General features: G+C 42.4%; 1 protein-coding gene across 2 annotated transcripts in view; it reads right to left on the minus strand.

The window, feature by feature from the left end:
• The window catches only part of MOB4 (MOB family member 4, phocein), a 456,882-nt gene that overhangs the window by 12,228 nt on the left and 419,537 nt on the right, over positions 1–25,117 (minus strand). Inside the window, exons 2-7 of one of the 2 annotated variants that reach the window (XM_068126759.2) lie at positions 17,822–17,888; positions 15,241–15,303; positions 8,987–9,087; positions 7,910–7,952; positions 1,417–1,503; positions 449–528 (exon numbers count right to left, since the gene is read on the minus strand). In XM_068126759.2, the coding sequence (XP_067982860.1) occupies positions 449–528; positions 1,417–1,503; positions 7,910–7,952; positions 8,987–9,087; positions 15,241–15,303; positions 17,822–17,872 (425 nt within the window). In that variant the 5' untranslated portion in view covers positions 17,873–17,888. Of the gene's footprint in view, positions 1–448; positions 529–1,416; positions 1,504–7,909; positions 7,953–8,986; positions 9,088–15,240; positions 15,304–17,821; positions 17,889–18,543; positions 18,721–25,117 lie in introns of those variants that run through there. The other variant, XM_068126762.2, reaches the window with a different exon arrangement.

Consider the following 25,117-nt stretch of genomic DNA (forward strand, 5'->3'; position numbering starts at 1 on the left):
GTTTCTATTCACATTTTTAGCAGTGGGTATGCATGTTTGCATGGCAATCAGCAAAGATAATGCTCAATTTGCCTTTTGAAAAAATCCATTGCCAGAACTGAACAAAATACTGACTTTTTTGCAGCGAGCAAAATGCAGAATTTATATTTTCCATGTTGTTATTGTGCAGGAGTCAAAGATCCCACAGTGTCTTTTGCAAACAGGAGGTGAGTTATCGCCACCCCCTGCCCAAATTCCAAGCACCTTTAGTCCGACATCCTGCATGGCTCGTCATTTTGTGAAATACTCAGGTCAAAGACGTTCCCCAGCCAACCTCGCAATGAGGTGGGAATCATTGATGCTGCTAAAGAAGTGTAAATAGTCGTTTAAATAGCCAACATCCCACATGAAGCTTCCTTTCCCTTCCAGAAAACACCATCACCAGTTACAATACATTCATAGAACTTACCTACTAGGAAAATACTTGTTGCTGTTGAGGAGACATGCAGCACCGTCTAAAGTGTGTCGTGTGTAGTCGATGGCAGGACACTGCAGCCACACGCAAGCTTTAAGGGTCAAAGAAGCAGTAAAGGCTTTAACAAAAAGTTTATGAATGTAGAATTGTTTGCTAATTTACAGAAATGAAAGTAACTCAAATGGCTTTTTCTTTTTTTGTAAGAAAGATAGAGAGAGGACGGCCCTTTCAATATACATGCTTGACAGCAAGCCCAATGTACATTTCCTTTGCATTAGTGATGACATCTCACTATCAGCAGGCTCACCCTAATCAACAATACACTGCTGTGGCAAGGACTAATTCCAGGCTGGACTAAACAATGGACAACTCCATCACGAGCAACAGGTGCTGTTACAAACCACATCATCAAGTACTCTACTGGATTGCCTTACAAGTACCTAAACATGGTCATGCTTTATCTAGTTTAGTTGTGTCCATCGCTGAGCCTGAGTCAGAGCCATCTCACTCCCACTCAGTATTGAAATAGAAAATCTATATTATAAAAGGATCCATGTTTGTCTGGCATACTATAACTTGAGAACTGATAAATGGATTTCAATGAAACCAACGACGGTGGATTCAGGGATCTCACAGGAAGGTTTGTGTATGGGCACACATGGTGAGACTGCAAATGCCAACTTGTGACGTGTGTCTCCGTGTGTGGCTCTGTGTCTATGTGCCTGTGTCTGTCTCTCTCTCTCTTCTCTATCTCTCTCTCTCTCTCTCTCTTCTCTATCTCCCTCTCTCTTTCTCTTTCTCTCTGTCTCTCTCTCTCTCACTCTCTCACTGTCTCTCTCTCACTGTCTCTCTGTCTCTCTTATGGCAAAGGCCGTACAATACACTGATACAGAATATAATGAAGCTGAAAATGTGATTCCAAAGGGTATTTTATCTCATGCGCAAGTGCAAGGTATTCCCACCTCTTTGGGAGTCTTGTGTGCAGCACACAAAAAAATCCATTGCTCTGTTGCCGTCATTTGTGTGCACGTTTCCGGATTGCAGTCAGTCTGAGGTGCCAAACAGAATGAGTCACAGTTCCTCCTCCATAGCCACTGACGTTTCCTTAAAAATCACTCAAAACCACAAATGCTAACACAACAATGGAAAATGCATTTTACAAAGGAGGGATGTGTTCATTCTGGACTGTTGCACTATTTACAGACTTGGCATTTAATATGGAATTTTTTTTTTGTGGGGGTGAACTTACTTTTCAAGATGTCTTAGAACCAAAAGTTCATTGGAATTATGTTGAAATTATTCTAGATTTTGTTAATGTGACCTTTAAAATAAACAAAAACCACATTTGACATTTCAAAACAAATAAATTGATCCTTGTAAGTGATGTAAACTGATATCGAACTCAATTCATGGACAGTACTGTGTTAAACTTCTGTACGTTTTCCAGAAGTATCTCTTTATTTTGCACATTAGCCAAATTTTTTTTTAACAAAAACAAAAGTTAAATTACGACTGGGATTACGGACAGTAAAATTACAGTTCAATACTTCGTGTAACCCCCACGAGCATTCAGGAGAGCACGTACACGTTGAGGCATGCTGTTCACGAGATTTGCCAAGGTTTGGACAGGAATCGCTTGCCATGCAGTGACAATAGCCTGCTGCAATTCACGCACAGAGGTCGGCTGCTGGTCCAAGTGGTCGATTTGACGCGTTAATTCTGCCCACAAGTTCTCTATCGGATTCATATCCGGGGACATGGCAGGCCACTCCATATGCTCTACACCACGGTCAGCAAGAAAGTGTTGGATCATGCGAGCACGATGAGGCCGTGCATTGTCATCTTGGAAGACAAAGTTTCCTAGAAAGGCTGCACGAGCAAATGGAAGCAATGTTTCTTCCAGAATGGCCCTGTACTTGAACTGGTTCAGGTTTCCATTCAGAACAACCAGGTCAGTTTTGCCCCCTGCATGAAAAGCAGCCCAAACAGTCACCCCACCACCTCCAGCTTGGACTCTTGGCACTATACAATCTTTGTTGGAGGCTTCATGCACTTGTCTGCGCACTCGGACGCGGCCATCTTGACGATAGACCAGAAATCTAGACTCGTCACTGAAGATCACGTGATTCCAGTGTCCTGGCTGCCATTGACGGTGCTCTCTGGCCCACTGCAATCGGCGCTGGCGGTGTTGTCTGGTCAGGCGTGGCTTTCTCAGGGGACGCCTGGCACGATAGCCTGCTTGAACCAGTCGTTGGTTGACTAGCCTTCTGGATACAGGCACATTTGTCAGTTGCTGCCACTCAGCCCTAAGCCGATTAGCTGACTTGGTACGGCCAGTGCGGACTAACCGGTGCAGCTGGCAATCATCCCTCCTTGTGGTTCTGCGGGGACGTCCTGGCCTCGGTATTGGAGTAGGGACACCCCTCTGAGCATTTCGTTTCAGGATCTTTGACACCTGACCTTGAGTGATGCCATACTGCCGAGCAATAGCACGCTGTTTCATGCCGTAATTTCGTAAAGCCACCACTCCATGACAAACGGCATTGTCGAGTAGACGGACCATCTCCAGAGGAAGCGGCAATAACTTTTGGAGACGTGCAGCAGTTGTTTTCCACTAATACAGAACGCAACAACCCTTGTATACCCGACTGTGAAGCCAATCATCAAATGCACCTGTCCGTACATTTTGCCACGCCACCTGTGATATAATCCTGTTGTTGACTTCTTGCTGCGACAGACAATCAGTGACATGGTTCTTTTAACAAATAAATCACCAAAGTGTAAAAGAAACTCACCAGATTGATATACTGAGTTAAGAAAGTAAACCCAAGTCAAGAAAAAAAATATATTCCATATTAAATGCCAAGTCTGTAGTTGTTACTGTGGTTTATTGATAAGTAATGTTAAATGTTATGTTTACATTTCAGGTAACTAGAGGAGCATGGCAGGAGGTGGTAAGCATTTAAAATGATTATAATTGAGCCACATGAGGGTGTGGCTTCCGGTCCCTCGTATAGTTCACATGAGGATTATAATTGAGGGTGTGGCTTCCGGTCCCTCGAGCGACGGGGCTTGCTTTGATCTCTCCACGGCATCAAAGTTTGAGTGTTTTCCCGTTCGTTTCTTTGTCAAATTTCCGCTGCGTATTTTGTTGTGTATGTGTTATTGTGTGTTTCTATTTGGTTTTGGTTTTGTAGTTGTTGCAAATTTGTGTGTAATTAGTCGTTTCTTTGTCCACGCCTCGTGCAGCCTGGTGTCTCGTGCGGCCTCCTCGTCTCGACTTGTGCCCCGCCCCCTATATTCTCGTTTGTTCTTTCACCTCTGCTCCTGCTTTCTCAAATCCACGTTCTCACTTAGAGACTTTTCCCAGATTGTTTTCATGGTTTTGTTGAAATATTTCTTTAAATATGTTTAAACCGCAGCGGTGATCCCCCCCCCCCCCCCCCCCCCCCAGGATTTCCATGTTTTAAACGTTTCCCAGTGTGTGCCTTGGATAAGAATAGGTACGCCGTATCCCTGCGTGTCGTAGGAGGCGACTAAGTGGGTTGGCGTCAGGAAGGGCATCCGGCCATAAAAAAAAACATTGCCTCAAAAAGAGAACCATGACAATTACAACTACATGTGGGCAGGGTACAGCCCGAAGTGGAGATCGGTTTCTGAGGTTTGGGACATGGAATGTAGGGACAATGACAGGGAGATCAGGAGAAGTGGTGGAAGTATTGGTCAGAAGAAGAGTGGACATATGTTGTGTGCAAGAGACGAGATGGAAGGGAAGTGGTGTGAGAATGGTGAAGGGTAGGCAGGGACAGAAATACAAGTTTGTGTGGCAAGGGTGCCTGGAGGGCGTGAATGGTGTTGGTGTCCTGTTTTCTGAGGAGTTTGTAGACAGTGTGGTGAATGTGACTAGAGTGAGTGATAGGTTGATGATGGTGAAAATGATGATTGGAAAGCTCTTGGTGAACGTCATCTCGGGATATGCTCCGCAGGTTGGTCGGAGCGATGAAGAGAAGGACAAGTTCTGGTGTGCGATAGAGAAGCTGATGGAAAACGTGAAAGATGAGGAAGTTGTTGTGGTAGGAGGAGACCTAAATGGACATGTGGGAAGGAGTATGGATGGTTTTGAAGGAGTTCATGGGGGTTACGGATATGGTGTGAGAAATGGAGAAGGTGAAAGGATTTTGGAGTTTGCTGATGGAGCTGATTTGTTGATTTGTAATACTCAGTTCCAGAAAGAGGATAATAAGCTTGTTACATACACGTCAGGTGGGTCGACGACAACCGTTGACTACCTGATGGTGCGTAGGCGAGATAGGGGGCACCTCCGAGACACAAAGGTGATCCCGGGGGAGGAGGCTGTTTCACAGCACCACTTGGTTGTCTGCGACGTAAGGGTGAAAGGTGCGAGGAGAGCTCGGCGGGTGAAGTACCAACCGAGAATGAAGGTGTGGAGGTTGAAAGAGGTGACAGTAAGGGAGGCATTAAAAGAGAGGCTGAGTAGGGTCGAGGATGATGTGGTTGAGCTTGAAAGTGGTTGGATGTCAATGAAAGCTAGTCTGTTGGGAGCCGTTGGTGAGGTATGTGGATGGACAAAAGGACCACCAAGGCAATCGGAAACATGGTGGTGGGATGATGAAGTTGGAAAGACGATTGACGAGAAGAGGAAGAAGTTCAAGGAGTGGCAGAAGGCGAAGGGTACGGGAGCAGAAACAGCAGAGCATGAAAGTTATAAGGCAGCCAGGAAGGCTGCAAAGAAAGAGGTAGCAAAAGCGCAGGAGGCATGTAGGAAAATGTTCGGAGAACGCTTGGATTCGGAAGAGGGTCAGAGAGCGGTATTCAGGATTGCAAAGCAGATAGCGAAAGAGAGGTGTGATGTGATGGGGGTGAGCTGCTTGAAGGATGAAGTGGGACAAATCGTTGTCGACCCAGATGGAATTAAAGGAAGATGGAAAAGATATATGGAAATGCTGTTGAATACAGAGAATGAATGGGATGGCAACATAGAGAGTAACCCAGTTTTAGGACCGGCAGAGAAGATAACTGAGAAGGAAGTTGAGGAAGCGATAAAAGCAATGAAGGGTAGAAAAGCGGGAGGGCCGACGGGAGTTGTGGGAGATATGTTGAAGGCAGCAGGAAGTTGGGGTGTGAAGAGAATGACAGAGATCTGTAATCTGGTGGTGAAAGAAGGCCGCATTCCAGTGGATTGGGAACTGAGTACCCTCGTCCCTCTATACAAGGGGAAAGGTGACCCTCTGGAGTGTGGCTCGTACCGAGCGATAAAGTTATTGGAGCATGGGATGAAGGTATTGGAAAGGGTGTTGGAGAGGAGGATAAGGAAGAAAGTGAAGATCGACGAAATGCAGTTTGGATTTATGCCAGGAAGAGGAACGACAGACGCACTTTTCATTGTGAGGCAGTTGCAGGAGAAGTACATGGAGAAGAGGAAGAAGTTGTTTCTTGGGTTTGTTTATCTGGAGAAAGCATTCGATCGGGTTCCACGCAAAGTATTGACATGGGCATTGAGGAAGTTAGGAGTGGAGGAATGGTTGATCAGAGTAGTGATGGCAATGTACAAAAGAGCACGCACAGCTGTAAGGACGAAGGACGGGAACAGTGGTGAGTTTGAGGTGAAGGTGGGAGTGCATCAGGGGTCGGTACTAAGTCCACTACTATTTGTAGCTGTGATGGAGGTGCTGGCTCAGAACGTAAAGGAGGGTTTACCGTGGGAGTTGTTGTATGCAGATGATCTGGTGTTGATTGCGGAAAGTATGGATGGACTGAAGGAAAAGATGAACACGTGGAAGGAATGTATGGAGACAAAAGGTCTGAAGGTGAATATCGGAAAGACGAAGGTGATGGCAAGTGGTAAAGCATGTGGTGAGGTGGAAAGAACTGGGAAGTGGCCCTGTGCTGTGTGTAGGAAGGGTGTCGGAGTGAACTCCATTCAGTGTACAATGTGCGCTGAGTGGGTTCATCAAAAATGTAGTGGTCTGAGCGGGTCATTAACCAGTGTGGCAGCTACATTCAAATGTAAGGTGTGCACAGAGGGAGCTGCAGATGGAGGAAATGTTGAGTTGGATCTTGGAGATGGCGTGAAGCTGGAAGGTGTGAAAACATTTTGCTACCTCGGAGACATGCTGAATGGAGAAGGTGGATCAGACTCGGCAACGGTTGCTCGAGTGAGATGTGCATGGAAGAAGTTTCGGGAATTGAGTGGCGTGCTGATGATGAGGGGAGTGTCGTTGAAGCTGAAGGGAAAGGTGTATGCTGCATGTGTGAGAAGTGTTATGATTTATGGGAGCGAGACATGGGTAATGAACGTAGAGCAGCAACGAAGGTTGGAAAGGGTGGAAATGCGAATGGTTCGACGGATGTGCGGAGTATCGTTAAGAGAGAGGAAGACAAATGATAAATTGCGAAAGATTATGGGAATAGAGCCTGTGATTGATGCTGTGAAGAGGAACAGGTTGAGATGGTTTGGTCATGTGTTGAGGAAGGATGAAAGTGACTGGTTGAGAAGAGTGATGGAAATGAATGTAGAAGGAAGTAGAAGACGGGGAAGACCGAGAAAGACTTGGCTGAAGATGGTGGAAGAAGAAATGCGGGCAAGGGGGTTAACAAGGAGAGATGCAGAAAATAGGGCAAAATGGAGAAGATTGTCATGGGGACCGCAAGGCTAACCCCCGCTCTAGCAGGGAAAATGGCCTTTAAAATGCATGTTGTTGTGTTGTTTGTATAATTGAGCCACAGATATGCATTATGTTCAACCATTTTTGGAAATATGGATGGATGGATGATTGGTCGGACGGAACTCATTTTAATGTTCCCTGTCTCCAACCTTGGCAGAGTCAAACAGCCCTTTATGGCTTCCATAAGGGGCAAAGCAAGCCACATGTGTTCAGATGCAAACCCAAACTTCTACTAAGAAGTGGTGAGCAACAGAAGGAAAACGTCGTGGTGGGATCAGCACTTATTATTACCAAATGTGAAACAGTTGCCATCTGCACGACTTTGGTCTTTTGTCAAACAAATGTGAGAATATTCACCCCAAGTATAGCAATGAACCTACTGAGCATTAAGGAAATGACCACACCTCTTTATGAATGCTGATATTAACTATTAGTACATTACAGTAACATATATATGGGAGCGTACACTGGATCAGCACGTCGCTGCGTCCTTGGACGACTTCTCAGCACCATCCCAACACACACCACTGTGTGTGCTACGGAACGAGGTGTTTTTACGGTGGCCGGAGTGAAAATCCTGCCACCAACCTCCTTGAGAGAGGACCCTGTACCCTGGTACTCATTTCGCCAGCTGTACAGCTGAACGGGATTCAAACTCAGGACCTTCAGATCCCAAGCCCGCCGCCCTAACCATTAGGCCAATACCAGGTACAGTAACATATACTTAAACTTGATCAATTCAAAATAACTTTCCTTCACTCAAAATTACCTGCAGCTTCACTGCCAATCCATTCAGCTCCAAGCAGAATTGCCTGTTGAACAAAAATGACCACTGTGAATTTCTCTTAACAAAATACAATATCTATACAACTAAATCAGGTTTTTAAACACAAGATGAGCTCATTGTTAATTTTGCTTTCAGAAACCTTAACATTAAAAAAAATCTAAAATCCCCCAAAAAAATTCTAAATCAGGCATGGCACACTTTTAAAAAAAAAAGGTTCTTTCACTGCTAAATAATGCATTCAAATGCTAAGTAATTTGGTTATTACCTCCACCACCGAAGATGGACGAGGTTATGTCTTCACCCGTCTGTTTGTCTGTTTGCGTGCAGGATATCACAAAAAGTTGTGGACATATTTGGATGAAATTTGGTAGTATATGTGTGCAGTATATGTTTTTACAATCTGGTCAAAATTAGTCAAAGGTCAAGGTTACTGCCATCCAAAACATGTAAAACACGTATTAGGCCACAATTAGAAAATGTATCAACAAAATTTGGTATGCACAACATCCATTATGTAAAACGCTTGAAAGGTCAAATTTTACAAATTACCAAATTGCTGTTTCTGTGGCAACTATTGTTTATTTGGAATTCGCAAGTATCGTGCTATGCAGGACAACTTTCTTGTTTGTTTGTTTGTTTGTTTGTTTGTCTGTACAGAACATACCAACGTAGACCACAATTTTTACACATTCTCTTTTTTCAACCGAGTTTCCCTATAAAGTATGTACAATTAGAATCCGAGTACGTCTCTAAAATACGTTCCATAAAAGCACACAAAAACCACACAAAACAAGTCCTAGTGAGGGTCTGCAATATTTGCATGGTGGACGAGGTTATGTCTTCTTTCTAGTTCTTAAAATAAAAATATATGTAAAAAACATTTTTCTGGCTACCTTTGAAAATAATTTTATTGCATTTTGAAAAATAATCTTCAGCTTTCAGTAACAGCCTTTTCTGATATTGCCTTCTCATTAAAGTTAAATGCATGATTGAAATTAATACATTTTCCTTCCCATTTATAAGATATCCAACAGGTCCAAGGAAATGATCACTACCAACCTGAGGTGCTCGTACTTCCATACGCCCTCATCTTGTCCATCGGGGGCTTCCAAAATCTTGTCGATATTTGAGAAGTCTGCCCGGATATTTTGCTGTATAAACTAAAAAATAATGAAAAATTAAAGTTAGTACAATGGGAATTAAATTGGAATACATTCTAAAAAGATCGATATAAGCCTCAAACATTTTGTTGGAAACTGCCATAAACACCAAAGGTGTATGACCTTGAAACGCTACTTTAACACACTTACTAAATTTAGATGTGCGATATTCCCATTCCCATTGACTTCTCAGGGGTCAGTTGTTCTTTGAAAAAGCAGAAACACCACTACAGTATAGTAATAAGATACTCGAGGAGAAAAGACTCGAACCAAAATATGAAATAAAATACCCAAGATACAGTCGTGACCAAATAAATTGCCACCCTTGTCCTTTTTTAAAATAATGGACCATTTCTTCCAGAAAATTGTTGAAATTAAAAAATATTTTGGGAGCCACATTTGTATTTCTTTGGTTTGCAGTGGAACAAAACAAAAAAAGCTGAAAAATTACTAAATCCTAGCTTATTCCACACAGAAATCCTAAAATGGCCTGGACAATATTATTGGCACCTTTTAGAAGTTGTTAGAAATAATTAGATTTCAAGCAGGTGATACTCGTTTACTTTGGAATTGAACTCACCCGTGGTGAGTTGCAGGTGCATGCAATATAAAAATCACTCATTCAACCAGTTTGAATGGAGAAAAGGGGTCATTCTGCTGTTTTGTGTCACTGTGTGTACCGCAATGAGCACGGAGAAAGAAAAAAAGAAAAACGGAGAATTGTCTGAGGAGGTCAGACACAAGATTGTCACCAAGCATGGACAATCTCAAGGCTACAAGTCCATCTCCAGAGACCTTGATGTTCCTGTGTTCACCCTTCGCAATGTTATCAGGAAGTTTAAGGCCCATGGCAATGTAGCCAACCTCCCTGGACGTGGCCGCAAGAGAAAACTTGATCAAATATTGCAGCGAAGGATTGTTTGAATGGTGGAAAACCCACCTCAATCGACTGACAAGCAGATTCAAGCTGACCTTCAGACACAAGGTACGACAGATTCAACTCACACCATCCGTCGCCAACTCAACGATAGGGGGTTCTATGGTAGGAGATCCAGGAGAACCCCAATGCTGAGATGAGAGAGAGACATAAGAAAGCCCGAATGGAGTTTTCCAAAACACACCTGAACAAGCCAAAATCCTTCTGTGACAATGTCCTGTGGACAAATGAGGCCAAATTAGAGCTTTTTTGAAAAGCACATCATCTCTATGTTTACAGAAAACAAAATGAAGCCTTTAAAGAAAAGAACACCTTCCCTACAGTCAAACATGGAGGAGGTTCTGTGATGTTTTGGTGTTGCTGTGCTGCCTCTGGCACTGGGTGCCTTGAACGTGTGCATGGCATCAATAAATCAGGAAATTACCAAGGCATTTTGGAGCACAATGTTCAACCCATTGAATATACGAGTGAAAGCTGGGTTGCAGGAAAAGGTTGAAAGGTTGAAAGCTTGCAGCAGGACAATGACCCAAAACACACTTCAAAAAGCACCCAGGAATGGTTTAAGACAAAACGCTGGACTGTTCTGAAGTGGCCAGCAATGAATCCAGATCTAAATCCCATTGAATACCTGTGGGGAGATCTCAAAACAGCAGTTGAGAGAAGGCACCCTTCAAATCTGAGAGAACTGGAGCAGTTTGCACAAGAAGAGTGGGCCAAACTGTCAGTAGAAAAGTGGAGGAAGCTCATTGATGGCTATAGGAAGCGCTTGACTGCAGTTATTTTGTCCAAAGGCTGTGCTTCCAAATATTAAGTCGAGGGTGTCAATAATTTTGTCAATGCCATTTCTTTTAATTTTTTGATTATAAAAGGACATATTAAGTTCTCAATCAAAAACAAAGGTTCTGTAATATCAACAGTGAAATAAAGAATTGTGGAGACCAAATACTTTTGTCAATTTCAACTTATTTTTCAAGAAAATTGTGAGTTATTTGAAAAAAGTGCAAGGGTGCCAATATTTTCGGCCACCCCTGTATTTTTGAACCACCTTCCTGATTATAACTGTTTTTTCTTCAGATTTCACTAATTTTAGGTGTGTACAGCAGGCATTCAAAGCATTATCCACACAAGACACTCACAATAGACCAAGACATGCCATTTGGTTTTCAACATACAAGAATATAAAATTACAAGTAAAGGTATCCGAACCGGTGATGGGAAAAGTTTAAGTTAATCAATCAATTTAGATAATTTCATTGATTTTGAACAGGTTAATTGTTGCACTCTTGGTTTCACTCAGAGCCAAAGCTCTGAGCTACTTATACCACCCACCGCAAAATGGTGGTGTAACATCAGGTGGCGGAGGTTGGATTTGGCGAAAAGAGGGCAACATATCCTGCTTGCAAAATATAATTTGGCATCAACATTATTCGTGCCAGTTCTCTTGTCATTTCAAAATTGAATCTTGAGCTTTTTAAATGCAGGGTTGGAAGTGTCCGCTGTAAATGGGAGACAGATGAACGCATGGACAGACACCACGGTTCGCAATATATACAGTCACGTGAAAAAGTAAGTACACCCCATGTAAAGTTTTGACTTTTTCAACATATTTCAACATACAGCTTATTGATCTTCATTTCAACAATATTGACAGATAAAGGTGATATAATATAACAAATATCATGAAACATTTACATTTTGTAGTCCATTGTATAATTTAGATAAACATAAATGCAAATTTCGCATGTGGAAAAAGTAAGTACACCCTTGGCTTTAATAGGTGGTATTGCCCCCTTTGGCAGAAACAACCTCAAGTAGGCGTTTCTTCTAACTGTCTACCAGTCTCTGACATCGACTGGGGGAATTTTTGCCCACTCCTCCATGCAGAATTCTTTCAGCTGTGCGATGTTTGAGGAGTTTCTTGCATGCACAGCTCGTTTCAAATCCCCCCACAACATCTCGATGGGATTTAGATCCGGGCTTTGACTCGGCCATTCCAGAACCCTCCATTTCTTTCTTTTCAGCCATTCCTTGGTGGATTTACTGGTATGTTTCGGGTCATTGTCATGTTGCAAGGTCCACCTTCGGTTGAGCTTCAACTTTCCTACAGATGGCCTCACATTATCCTCAAGCACTCTCTGGTACAATGAAGAATTCATAGTGGATTCTATGATGGTGAGCTGCCCAGGCCCTGATGCAGCAAAGCTGCCCCAAACCATAATATTTCCACCACCATGCTTTACAGTTGGTATCAGGTTCTTGTGGTCAAATGCTGTCTTTGGTTTTCGCCAAACATGTCTTCTGGTACTGTGGCCAAATAGCTCCACCTTTGACTCATCTGTCCAGAGCACATTGTTCCAGAAGTGCTGGTCTTTGCCTAGGTGTTCAATTTTCATTGGCAAACTTTAGTCTTGCCTTGATGTTCTTTCTGAACAGCAAAGGTTTCCTCCTGGCACACCTCCCATGTACATCAAATTTGTGCAGCCTCTTTCTAATGGTAGACTCGTGCACTTTGACATCAACAGTGGCAAGAGCTACCTGTAGGTCCCGTGATGACATTCTGGGGTCTTTAGAGACTTCTTTCAGCATCTTGCGGTCTGCTCTCGGACTGAACTTGCTGGGGCGGCCTGGCCTGAACAAGTTGGCAGTTGTTTGGAATCTTCTCCACTTGTAGATGATCTTCCGGACAGTCGAATGATTGATTTCTAATTGTTTGGAGATCTTTTTAAATCCCTTCCCAGACTCGTAGGCATCTATAACCTTCTTTCTGAAGGCCTCAGAGAGCTCTTTTGATCTAGGCATGGCGACGCCGCACACTTCAACAACAAAGAGCAAACCAAACTAAATTAATGAGGTTTAAATAAGACAGGTTCCTCCAAGATCCTCTCCAACGATGTTCGAATCATTTGCACCTGAGCTGGTGCACCTGATTCTAATTTTAGGTATTTGAAGTAGTGATAAATGTAGGGGTGCACTTACTTTTTCCACATGCGAAATTGGCATTTATGTTTATTTAAATTATACAATGGACTACAAAATGTAAATGTTTCATGATATTTGTTATATTATATCACCTTTATCTATCAATATTGTTGAAATGAAGATCAAATAGCTGTATGTTGAAATATGTTGAAAAAGTCAAAACTTTACATGGGGTGTACTTACTTTTTCACGTGACTGTGTACATACGTACGTACGTGCATACATACATACATACATACATACATACATACATACATATATAGATAGATATATATATATATATATATATATATATATATATATATATATATATATATATATATATATATATATATATATATATATATACGATTATGAAGGCCCATACATTTGACAGTGTCAAGACATTCACAAAAGGTTGAGAACGGTCCTCGCCTTGAAAACCAATCCCCGACAGATTGGCACTCCAACGCAGGATACCAGTCTGAAAGTGGCGGGAAATTGTAATTTGTTTCGGGTGTCGGCGATAATTTGCCAACTCTTTGCAAAAGACGTGGGACCTTTAACATCCACCAATGGCCAGTACTGGCAGACAGGTCATCTTGCTTAACATCCTTCCGATGGACAGCGCATACATCAATGCCTTGCTCTGCATGGAAAACACCAGGATGATACTTTATAGGTGCGTCGAGATTTAAAATCAGGCTAGACGCTCGATTGTGAGCACATCTCTCCATTAAACTAACCTGCCAACTCTAACTCGAATATTTTCTAATGCAGTCAAGACACAGACACAGACACAGATACACACAGACACACACACACACAGACACACACACACACAGACACACACACACACAGACACACACACACACAGACACACACACACACACACACACACACACACACACACACACACAATAAATTGCCAATTATTGATAAATACATTTTAATGTGGTTCAACTTCTTTTGTGTCAACATACACACAACGTAGTCTTAAAAGAACATGCTCTTTGTTTATGAATGCGCACCCTTCAAACTCACTCTGACTGGGGTACATCTGTACCTTCTTATCTGCTTTCTGTCAGTGGGAATCACTCCCTACTATGGCTCACATATGCTTTCGTATCTCAAATATGTTTTCTCCAGTACATTAATCTTCTTACCGTCTCGACTTTAATATCCCCTCTATGTTTCACTCCTCATATATCACGATCAGAGCCCCGAGCAAGGACACACAGCAGCATCTCATCAAAACACACCAGCCTTTGTAGTAGAGGGTATTTAAATCCGGTTCCACGAGCAGGACAGGAGCGGATTGCTTCATGCTGCTCTCGGCGATCTGTTGTTTCTCCCCATGCACGTTATTATGTCATTATTATTTTGATGCTGTTACTGTATTATGAATAAATTGTACTTTTGAACCTAACTTGAAGTGGTAAATCTTCAACAACAGGAACACCAATTTGGGAGCGAAACGTTAATTATGTACATGTGTGAGAATTCTTAACTCTTCCTCTTCTCCAACCAAAACATTGAAAAACTTAAATCAAATCTGCAGAGGCGAATTGTACATGACATTTTCCAAAATAAATTTTGTCCAAATCTGTCAGTTATTCTTACAATCAGTTAACACTTTCTGATCAACAAGCATTCTCATATCCACCAAACAGTGGTTCCCTTGCCTGGCAGGGTTTCATCTCGTATCAAACGTACATCATAATGTAATTATCAATTTTCTTTTGGGAATCGCAAAACCAGTTTAAATTTAAAAAACCACCTTTAGAGGCCATTTTTCCCCGCAAGCGGGGGTTGGCCTTTTTCGGGCACCGTGGTTGTTGTTGTTTTTTGGTCCCCTTTTTGAAGCAATGTTTTACGGCCGGATGCCCTTCCTGACGCCAACCCTTTTTGCCGCCTTTAACGACAAACAGGGAATTACCAGTGAACTGGTACTCAATTAGCCGACCTCGGAAGGATGACAGGCTGAGTCAACCCCCCTGGTGTTAATTCAGCGATTGACCGGGATTCGAACCCAGGATCCTAGAATCCTAAGCCGGCACCCTAGCCGCTAGCCCAACACCAGGGTTCTAGGGCTAGCCAACACCAGGGCTAGCCCAACATCAACACCAGTTTAAATCTTAAATTTTTTTCATTTACACGTCCGCCGATTGTTTGCAACGAAGAGTGTGCTTGTTGCCAGACTTGTAGAAACCGATTCAAAACCAAGTGCTATTTTATGATGACCGTCACCAACGTACTTGCTGCACGGCCAATGTGCTGTCCATTTCTTCAAAAGGTTCATCGGGCCAGTTGTAAAAATCCTACAAAAACACAAAAAATCAATTCAGTAGCACCAGACTCGTTGGAGAGCGTCCATTCTGGATCTCTGGAAGGTCTATGGTTTGAAACCTGGCTGAGTCATATCAAACACTTAAAATAATGGTACGTGCTGTTTCCTTGATTGATGCTCAGCATTTAAAAAACTCATACTTTTATCTCGTATTTTATTATTATTATTATTATTATTATTAAATGATGCATTACTTATGCTCCCTGGAGAGTACAACTCATCATTTTACATCAATTCATGAAGTGAGGATAATTGTCTCCGCCATTGAAGATGGACGGCTGTTATGTTTTCACCCGTCTGTTTGTCTGTGAACAGGATATCTCAAAACGTTGTGCACTGATTCGGCCAAAATTTGGTGGATAGGTTGGGTGTGTGACAAGAACTAAAATTATTGGATTTTCGGATATGATTTAAAAACTTATCTTTGAAGTGATTAGGCCAAAAACGATATATAACATGATATTTCAAAAAGTTGTCGATGACTTATGACAAAACTCGGTGGATGAGTTGGTTCGGTGATAAGAACAAACCGATACGATTTTGATTCAGGTCCGAATCCAGATCTGGCCTATCAATGGGATACAAAATGTAAACTGTTCAGCCTGGCGAATGTGTGCGCTCTACTGAGTGCCGTTCTAGTTATGTCTGTCGCAATAATTCAACGATGTGCCATGTATTGGCACCGGATGTTGTGCTACACTCGAAACTGCCATTTCATTTTAATTACAATCATTTATGTCCTGTTCTTAACCTTAAAAGGAATACAGTGAAGGTCTTTGTGAAGGCTCGTCAATCTGTGGCAGGGGACAAGATAATCGATGCATGTATCAACTCTTAGATGAGATTCATCAACTTTCGAGTTGTCATGTCAGAGGCTGACATTCTCCTTCCATTTATCGGTGAAACAAAGCGTTACCAAAGCAGTACGAGGTGCGATTTATATTCCTGGTTTTTCCCACACCCTTGTTCTTTCTGTTGAACATTTTCAGGGAAATGGCAAAACACAGTGTCCATGGAGTGTGTAGCACCATCAATGAAGATGTTATGGTCCAAAAAGAGACAAAAGACTGAGCTGACGCTTTGTGCATGGCACAAGATGATGGATTAGCTTGACAGAATTGCCAGTTTTGTGCTTTGCTTACTTTGAGGAAGATTCCTACAAACTCCAGTCACTCACAGCAACGGCCATATAATTTGGATGCAGTCATTCATCATCGCAATCACTTAAAAATTAGGTCAAGGTCAAAAACATGTCAACGCCGCATACTTTGTATTCCCATTATTGATGTAAAATTTCATTCCGAAAGTCCTCGGATATTGGCAGGAAACAGGGAGAAAACACTAAATGGTGGTTTACTACTCAGCATAGGCATAGTTTGAATTCTCTATTTGGAGGGGCAAGGGCTTAATATATATATATGGGTAGATCGGTCTGACTTCCAAAATTACTATTTGTTAGTGTGGTTACAGTGAACGTAAAATCACAAACACCGTTTACGTTCAGTACTGTTACTCACTTTAAATACGGGTTTTATCTTAATTGTAAACTACTGAAAAAAATTAAGGTGGGGGCATTGTCCCCCCCCCCCCCCTCCTCCTGCCCCTGCCTCCCATCAAAACTCCACCAGTGCTACTCAGGGGTGGAAGACCTTGACCTTTCACCCAGAGCAGTACGATGTAAATTAAGCTTAAATGCGCCACGTAACGAGGGCAATTTCTTCCAATTGGGCGTGACCTTTGTGGAGTTATGGTGAAAAATGTTAAAATGTTGATAATTAGGTCGTGACCTTAAAATTAGGTCAAGATCAATTGATGCATTATTGGTGCAAAATTTGATTCCCAAAATCCCAGCTGGCTCTAGGATACAGCTCGGAAATTGATACAGCTCAGATATTGGAAATGTTGGAAGTGCAGGAAGAAAATAAATAAATATGAATAATTTTTTTTTTCTATGTGGTGATTTACTACTCCTTGGGGTCTAAGAAACTCTGTGGTACCATTAAAATTCTGGGTGCCAATTAAACAACCCCTGCAACAGCAATAACCCTTCCACTATGCTGGGGGGAGGCTTGAAAATTACAAAGGCCTATCTTGAGTTATTGGACAGGATGTAATACCTTGGTAGATTTTTCGAGGATGTGTTGTGTTAAACCTATGGAGTGCCCTTGCCACCCCAACATAGGTCTAGCAACTTCCTGATATGTACAGTATGTACACAAATGTCCTCCGAATGCTGGACTGCGCCGCCAAGTGAAACTTGTATTTGATCACTTCCCAACAAGTTAATAATTCCAATGCAAATTTCACATCTCGCACCAATCTTCTTTATTTATCAATTATTCGATATAAACCAGAGTTTTTTAAAGACACATTTGTACCATTTCACTGATCCCACAAACATCTGTTACCGCCCAAATTAGATCGTATCAGGATCATATGCAGGAGTGAAAGCAACAGGGAAAACGAGGCACCGAATAATCGCCACGAACCTGCATCTTTGTCGCAGGCCGATTTCTCCGGACTATAGTTGCCTCCGACATGCTGGGAATAACGATTAACGATTTCGATTTAACACTTCCTGTTTTGGGAGGCTTTTTTTCCCCCCCAGAAGTCATTTAATGAACGTAAAAGAAAATTAATTTTAACCTGAATTTTATTACATCTTGTGAATCAATTTAGAATAAGGGGGAGAAAGACGGGACAGCCAAGCAATTTACAAATACGTGGATGCACTATAACGAATTACAACACTGGGGCCGCCACACACTGCACCATGACAAAATAAGACCATTCTCGGGAAGTGTCGTGCTTTACGTGCTCCGACCATTTAAAAATAATATGTGTAGTTGTATTATTCATTCGAGAGTTCTTATGGGTTACTTTAGTACATTTTTGTCACGAGATAGGTGTGCGCTCAGATAGGGACACCGATTTGGGAGCTGTAATAGTCATTAAATGTCACATCCTTGTTTTCACACGTGACTGTTGTCGCGAAGGGTGCACTTCTTCTTTCGTGTATCATCAGATGGCCAGCTCAGTGTCGTGCAGCCATGCCCTCGTCTCTCGTCCTACGTCGAAGAGTGAGGCCGGCTTCTGAAGGTGGTCTGTATATGTATCTGTATCGGGGGCAGGTGGTAAGGATGCACTAACCGGAAGTTACGTTGTTCCGCGGGCGCCGATATATTAATATATATCCGTCTGCCGACATTACTTGTGGATGTTGGAGATCCCCACGGTATCCTTCGCAAAGAGTAGAAGAGCTATCACCGGCACACTGAACAAATTACAAAATCCTGCTCTAACTAATGCTGGGAAGGCAATGGCAAACCACGCAGTATACTATAACCCTTGCTGAGGAGGCTGCGTCGGCGTCACTTCTGGTTGCACCGGATCAGGAAACTCAAGATGCAACCTACATATTACATACTAAAGCTAAATGCTGAGTGCGACACACTATGGTACATCAGAGAGAAAGGGAGATATGGGGGCTTTCAAATAATCACAGAAGGGATCGGGCGGTGTATAATCTGCTCTTGAATGTTAATCTGCTTCAACACAGCAGAAAACGTCATGGTAAAGCCGATTTATATTGCGACGATTCTGCAAAACCGTTATTCCCCCAGGCAGCACAGGTACCCTAGTTTCATTAGTACATGGGCATGCAATAGTCCTTCCCTTTGTGTAGTGGGTGTTACGGGTCAATATGCCTTGTGTGGGATTAGCTAAGTTTTTCCCTTTTGTCCCAATTTCCTTTAAAACACCAGTCCAAACTAACGTAATCAGCGTATTTCCTCTAAACAGCAAATCACACATACGAGTTTTACCACCTGCCTCCCACAACAACAAACCATGGGTACCGGTACAAGCTTTTACCACCTGCGCCCATTTGCTGTAATCGGCAGTAAACCTCTACACCTGGGCCACCTCCACAGCTAAGCCATTATGTAAACAAGCAAAAGAGCAATCAGAGATTGCAAACCCTCGCCAGGATGTATTTTCAGTGGTTTCAGTGAAATACCGCTTGGAGTTTGCAAAAAAGCACCTGAAGGACTCTCAGACTGTGAGAAACAAGATTCTGCGGGCTTTCATGTGTCTTTCGCTGAGGAGAGGCTTCCGTCTGGCCACTCTGCCATAAAGCCCAGATCGGTGGAGTGTTGCAGTGATGGTTGTCCTTCTGGAAGTTTCTCCCATCTCCACACAGGATCTCTGGAGCTCAGCCAGAGTGACCATCGGGTTCTTGGTCACCTCTCTTACCAAGGCCCTTCTCCCCCGATTGCTCAGTTTGGCTGGGCGGCCAGCTCTAGGAAGAGTCCTGGTTGTTCCAAACTTCTTCCATTTAAGAATTATGGAGGCTGCTGTGCTCTTGGGAACATTCAATGCAGCAGAATTTTTTTTTTGTCGGCTTCCCCAAATCTGTGCCGTGACACAATCCTGTCTCTGAGCTCTGCAGCCAGTTCCTTCGACCTCATGGCTTGGTTTTTGCTCTGATATGCATCGTCAGCTGTGAGACCTTATATAGACAGGTGTGTGCCTTTCCAAATCATGTCCAACCAATTGAATTAACACAGGTGGACTCCAATCAAGGTGTAGAAACATCTCAAAGATGATCAAGAGAAATGGGAGGCACCTGAGCTAAATTTCAAGTGTCATAGCAAAGGGTCTGAATACTTATGTCAATGTGATATTTCAGTTTTTTATTTTTAATAAATTTGCAAAACTTTCTAAAATCCTGTTTTCTCTTTGTCATTATGGGGTATTGAGTGTAGATTGATGAGGGAAAAAATGAATTTAAACGATTTCAGCATAAGGCTGCAACATAACAAAATGTGAAAAAAGTGAAGGGGTCTGAATACTTTCTGAATGCACTGTATATTGTGAATTTACCATCAGGAAACTGAGGCGATTGAAGCCTGATGCTGTGCTAGTCATCAAAAGTAGGGTGCAATCCGACACAAAGAACAAAAGGAGTGGGAGAAAAGCTGTAGAGAAGCGGAAGAAAATGAAGTGAGTAGGGAGTGGGTAGTTACCTGAGTAGGTAGTAGGAGTATGAAGTGAGTGGGTAGTTACCTGAGTAGGTAATGGTGTAGTGGGTAGTGAGTAGGTAGTAGGAGTATGAAGTGAGTGGGTAGTTACCCCCGCCACCAAAGTTGGATGGAGGTTATGTTTTCACCCTTGTCTGTCCGTTTGTTTGTTTGTGAACAAAATATCTCAAAAAGTTGTGGACGGATTCGGACGAAATTTCGCAGAGATGTCGCTTATGTGACAAGAACGAAATGATTAGATTTTGGTGAAGATCCGGATTCGGATCCGGCTATTAGAATTTTTAAAGTGATTCTTCACCATTGGGAGATGGGGCCAAAAACGATACATACCGGGATATCTCAAAAAGTTATGGACGGATTTGGACGAAACTTGTTAGACAGGTTGTGTGGGTGACAAGGAAGAATCGATTCAATTTTGGTGAAGATCTGAATATGGATTCAGATATGAGATTTATTTAATTTACAAGTGATTCTTCACCATTGGGAGATCGGGCCAAAAACGATACATAGCAGAATATCTCAAAAAGTTATGGACGGATTTAGACGAAACTTGTTAGACAGGTTGGGTGGGTGAGAAGGAAGAATAGATTCAATTTTGGTGAAGATCTGAATATGGATTCAGATATGAGATTTATTTAATTTACAAGTGATTCTTCACCATTGGGAGATCGGGCCAAAAACGATACATAGCAGAATATCTCAAAACGTTATGGACGGATTTAGACGAAACTTGTTAGGCAGGTTGGGTGGGTGACAAGGAAGAATAGATTCAATTTTGGTGAAGATCTGAATATGGATTCAGATATGAGATTTATTTAATTTACAAGTGATTCTTCACCATTGGGAGATCGGGCCAAAAACGATACATAGCAGAATATCTCAAAAAGTTATGGACGGATTTAGACGAAACTTGTTGGACAGATTGTGTGTGTGACAAGGAAGAATCGACTCAATTTTGGTGAAGATCCGGATCCGGATCCAGCTCGTAGAAGTTTTAAGTGATTCTTCACCATTGAGTGATATGGCTAAGCAGGTGGAGGTATGCTCTCTACTGAGTGCCGTTCTTGTGTATTACATGTATAAATAATGACGAATGTATTCTGATGCAAATGGCTGGACAGTAGAATGCAGTACATGTTCTTAGAATACCCTACCAGGGAGGTGTAAAGATAGACCTCTATCTTTCTAACACGGTCCGTTTAACACGGTCTAACACGGTCCTCCCTGACCCTACTGTGCCAGTGATCCACTGCTATGTGTTAGTGTCACAGACACAGTGTTGACTCAGGTCTAATAGTTACACTTCAAGTTCGATTTCGAGATATCGGTCCAGCGGTAGGTTTATTTCTTATGTTGTCCGATAATATTCTGATGTCGTTTCGGTCGTTGGACATTTATATTAGGCTGTGTATACCCGCCACGTTAACAATCAACACGACCGTAAGATAAAGACACGTCATAAACTGTTTTATCCCTAATCGACCCCCCTTCCCACGCTTCCTTCCCCCAAGCCCTCTCCCTCACACAGATCTCCCGATGTCCCTGCTCTAAAATGTTGTACTTGTGTGCTTCCTCCTTCTGTCTCCCTCTCCCTTTATTTCGTCTTATGTGTCCGTTTGTTTTTTTGTCATTAATGTTAGCTCTTCCACGAGGCTCGATCTTGTATACAACAACAACAACAACAAAAAAAGTTAGTGCATGGGCCATGGCTGTAGCGAACGTGGCGGTATACACTTCGTTTGTATTTTGACTTCTGCTGTCCTTCCTCACGGAGGGAAGACAGCAGAAATATAAATGTCCGACGACCAAAAAACGTATCCATATTTCTGTTCAATTAAGACCGAAATGTAGCTTTTGCGTAGTGCAGCGTTAATGTCGTGTAGCAGGCTATAAGCGTTTTGCGTATACAAAGCCAGGGCGATCCGACACGAGTTCTGGATATGACGTCATACTGGATGACGTAATTGGCTGGAGGTATCGGCTATAATTTTTAGAGGCGTTCCCAACTGAGTTGTTTTTTTCAAGTTTTGAATTTTTTGGAATTTTTTTTTTTTTTAATTTCAAGCAATTTTGAAGACATTTTCCGTGGCAATGCAGCGGCGGATCCAGGGGGGTGCAGGGGTGCGCACCTCCCCCTCCCCCCTCCCCTCTGCAACGCAACGGCATGGATCCATGCCGAAGGCATACCCTATGATTGACGACAAGAAGGACGCGCTCACTCAACTACGGTCAAATGCTGAAACTGAATTCTTTCTGTGGTTCGATCACGCTAAGGCCATGATATAATCTGTAGGAGGTGACGTCACAATGCCGAGAGTCGTAAAACGACAAATCCATCGTCCAAACACTGCCGCCAATACTCCCTTGCTCTTCTACCTCAGAAACATGTGCATTCCATTTCTCGACCACCTCAGCCAGGAAATGGACGCCCGATTCTGTGCTGGAAATCGGGAAGGTGGTGATCTGTTTCTGCTGATGCTATCTGCAATAATCGCCGATACCTGCGACCTTCCAGCCCGACATCAGAAGCTCTTGCGTTGGAAAAACGACATGGAACATCCAACAGGACTGATAAATGAGCTCAGAGACTGGCAGGTGTTTTGGAGAAGGAAGCCCAACAACGCTTCCAAGCACATTCATGGATTGTTTCTGCGCAGTAGATGGAGACGAATTTCCATCCATCAAAGTCCTACTCCGTATTGGATGCACCCTCCCTGTAGGCTCCTGTGAGGCCGAACGCTCATTTTCTTACCTGCGTCGTCTGAACACCTACCTAAGAAATTCCATGGGAGAAAGTCGGATGGCATTTCTGGCCCTCAATCCCTCATGAACATACACCATGACTTCACCCTATCCCCACCCCACATGATGTGTGTGACATTTTCATTCGGAAACACAAGCGCCGTCTATTCCAAAATAGCATAATTTAGGATTAATAAAATAATTCACATTCCGCTGTCCCATCTGATCTCTTTTGTGGGGAGAACCCCCGCCCTTGAGCTTCACAACCTCTCGGCGCATGGCGGTGCCGGCTTTGCCCAGCACCTATTAAGCTGCTCCATACACCTTAACATGGCGTGCGTTTAGAAATATGGGAATTCTTCTGGATTCTTTGTAGTTAATTAGCCTAATTAACTCAGGAGATCATAACAATCATTTCGCGAGAACTACACAAATCAGAAATTCCATATCAGAAAGCTCCAGTAGAACTACACAAAAAACATGCCGCACGCATGCACACACACACACACACACACACACACACACACACACACACACACACACAAAATTCATCTACTTATAGCAGAAGGAACAGCTGGGCAAGTTGTTGCACCAGTTCCTCTATCTGACCATTAGTCATCGCGAATCTGTTGAACTGTTGGACGAGGGAAGAACACAAAGAACTGCAGAAACTTCCAAGAACGGACGAAATGCCGTTTCTGACGATCAATTTTTAAAAATTTCCTGCGGTAGGAACCCCAGACCCCCCTTTATCGCCCCCCCCAGCGCTATAGCTTCATGCACCCCTCTCCCCCCCCCCCTAGTTTTTAAATTCCTGGATCTGCCCCCTGCAGTGGACCTTTATAGTCAGGTTCACTATGTTTTTTCGTTCAAAATTTTGGTAGATTAGCAAAACTATACATTTTTGGAATATTCAGAGCATGAGGAATCCAAAAATTAATGTTTACATTTGCGTAGACACCTTTGCGAAAATGACACTCAGGACAGTGATGAAGATCTGTAAAAGCATATTCCTGAACGGTATAGACCTCGTAGATCCTGTGTATAGGACTTATAGTTCAATCTGATACAACCTATAACTTCCTATAACAACCTATAACTTCAAAGGACTTGCAATATCATGTATTATGTAATACAGTTATATCACAAATATAAAGACAATGGTTTTCAATTACCTTTGTTTCTTGCTTTTCTATAATCCTGAGCACTATTTTGAGGCCTTTATTGGATTCCTTGACCCAGAAAACATAGGATTAGCATATTTAATTAAGTCTCTAGGTTGACTAGAAGCCAAGATCGCGCAAAATATGTATTTTATGGCGGCCATTTTCAAAATCCAAAATGGCGGCCATGCAGGTGTCTGTGCAAATGCCAACATTGATTTTCAGATTCTCCATGCTCTGAAGATTCCAAAAATGTACAGGTTTGCTAATCCCAAAATTTTGCAAGAAATTATATTTGTTAACATAGTGAACCTGACTATCTTCATCACTGTCCTGAGTGTCAATTTCGCAAAGGTGTCTACGCAAATGTAAACATTAATTTTTGGATTCCTCATACTCTGAATATTCCAAAAATGTATAGTTTTGCTAATCTACCAAAATTTTGAACGAAATTATATTTGTTAACATAGTGAACCTGACTATTAAAGCTAAAGATCTTAACCACCTTATTCCCAGAGGAAATAGGTTTTAACTATTGTGGTTTTGAATACCGCAGGCTATTTAAGTGAATTTAAGTTTTGAATACCGTGATATTTAAGGGTTTACTGAACAATGATGTGACCGATTAAGAATCTGCGTGCGGGTATGTGGCATAGGGCATAAGGGAATGTCATACGTGTTGTAAATCGTTTAATTGTTTGACACATTGTTCTGTAAATATGTGGCTAATTGTTCACGAAAAGACTACTTCAGAAGCTCGTGTCTTGACTTATTCTCTGTTCTGAAGGTGGCATAAGACTGCTGAGGTGTTTGGCCAGCACTAATTGGTTACCTAAAT

This window comes from Myxine glutinosa, chromosome 10 (genome assembly GCF_964187855.1).
Source record: "Myxine glutinosa chromosome 10, kmMyxGlut1.1, whole genome shotgun sequence".
Taxonomy (NCBI): domain Eukaryota; kingdom Metazoa; phylum Chordata; class Myxini; order Myxiniformes; family Myxinidae; genus Myxine; species Myxine glutinosa.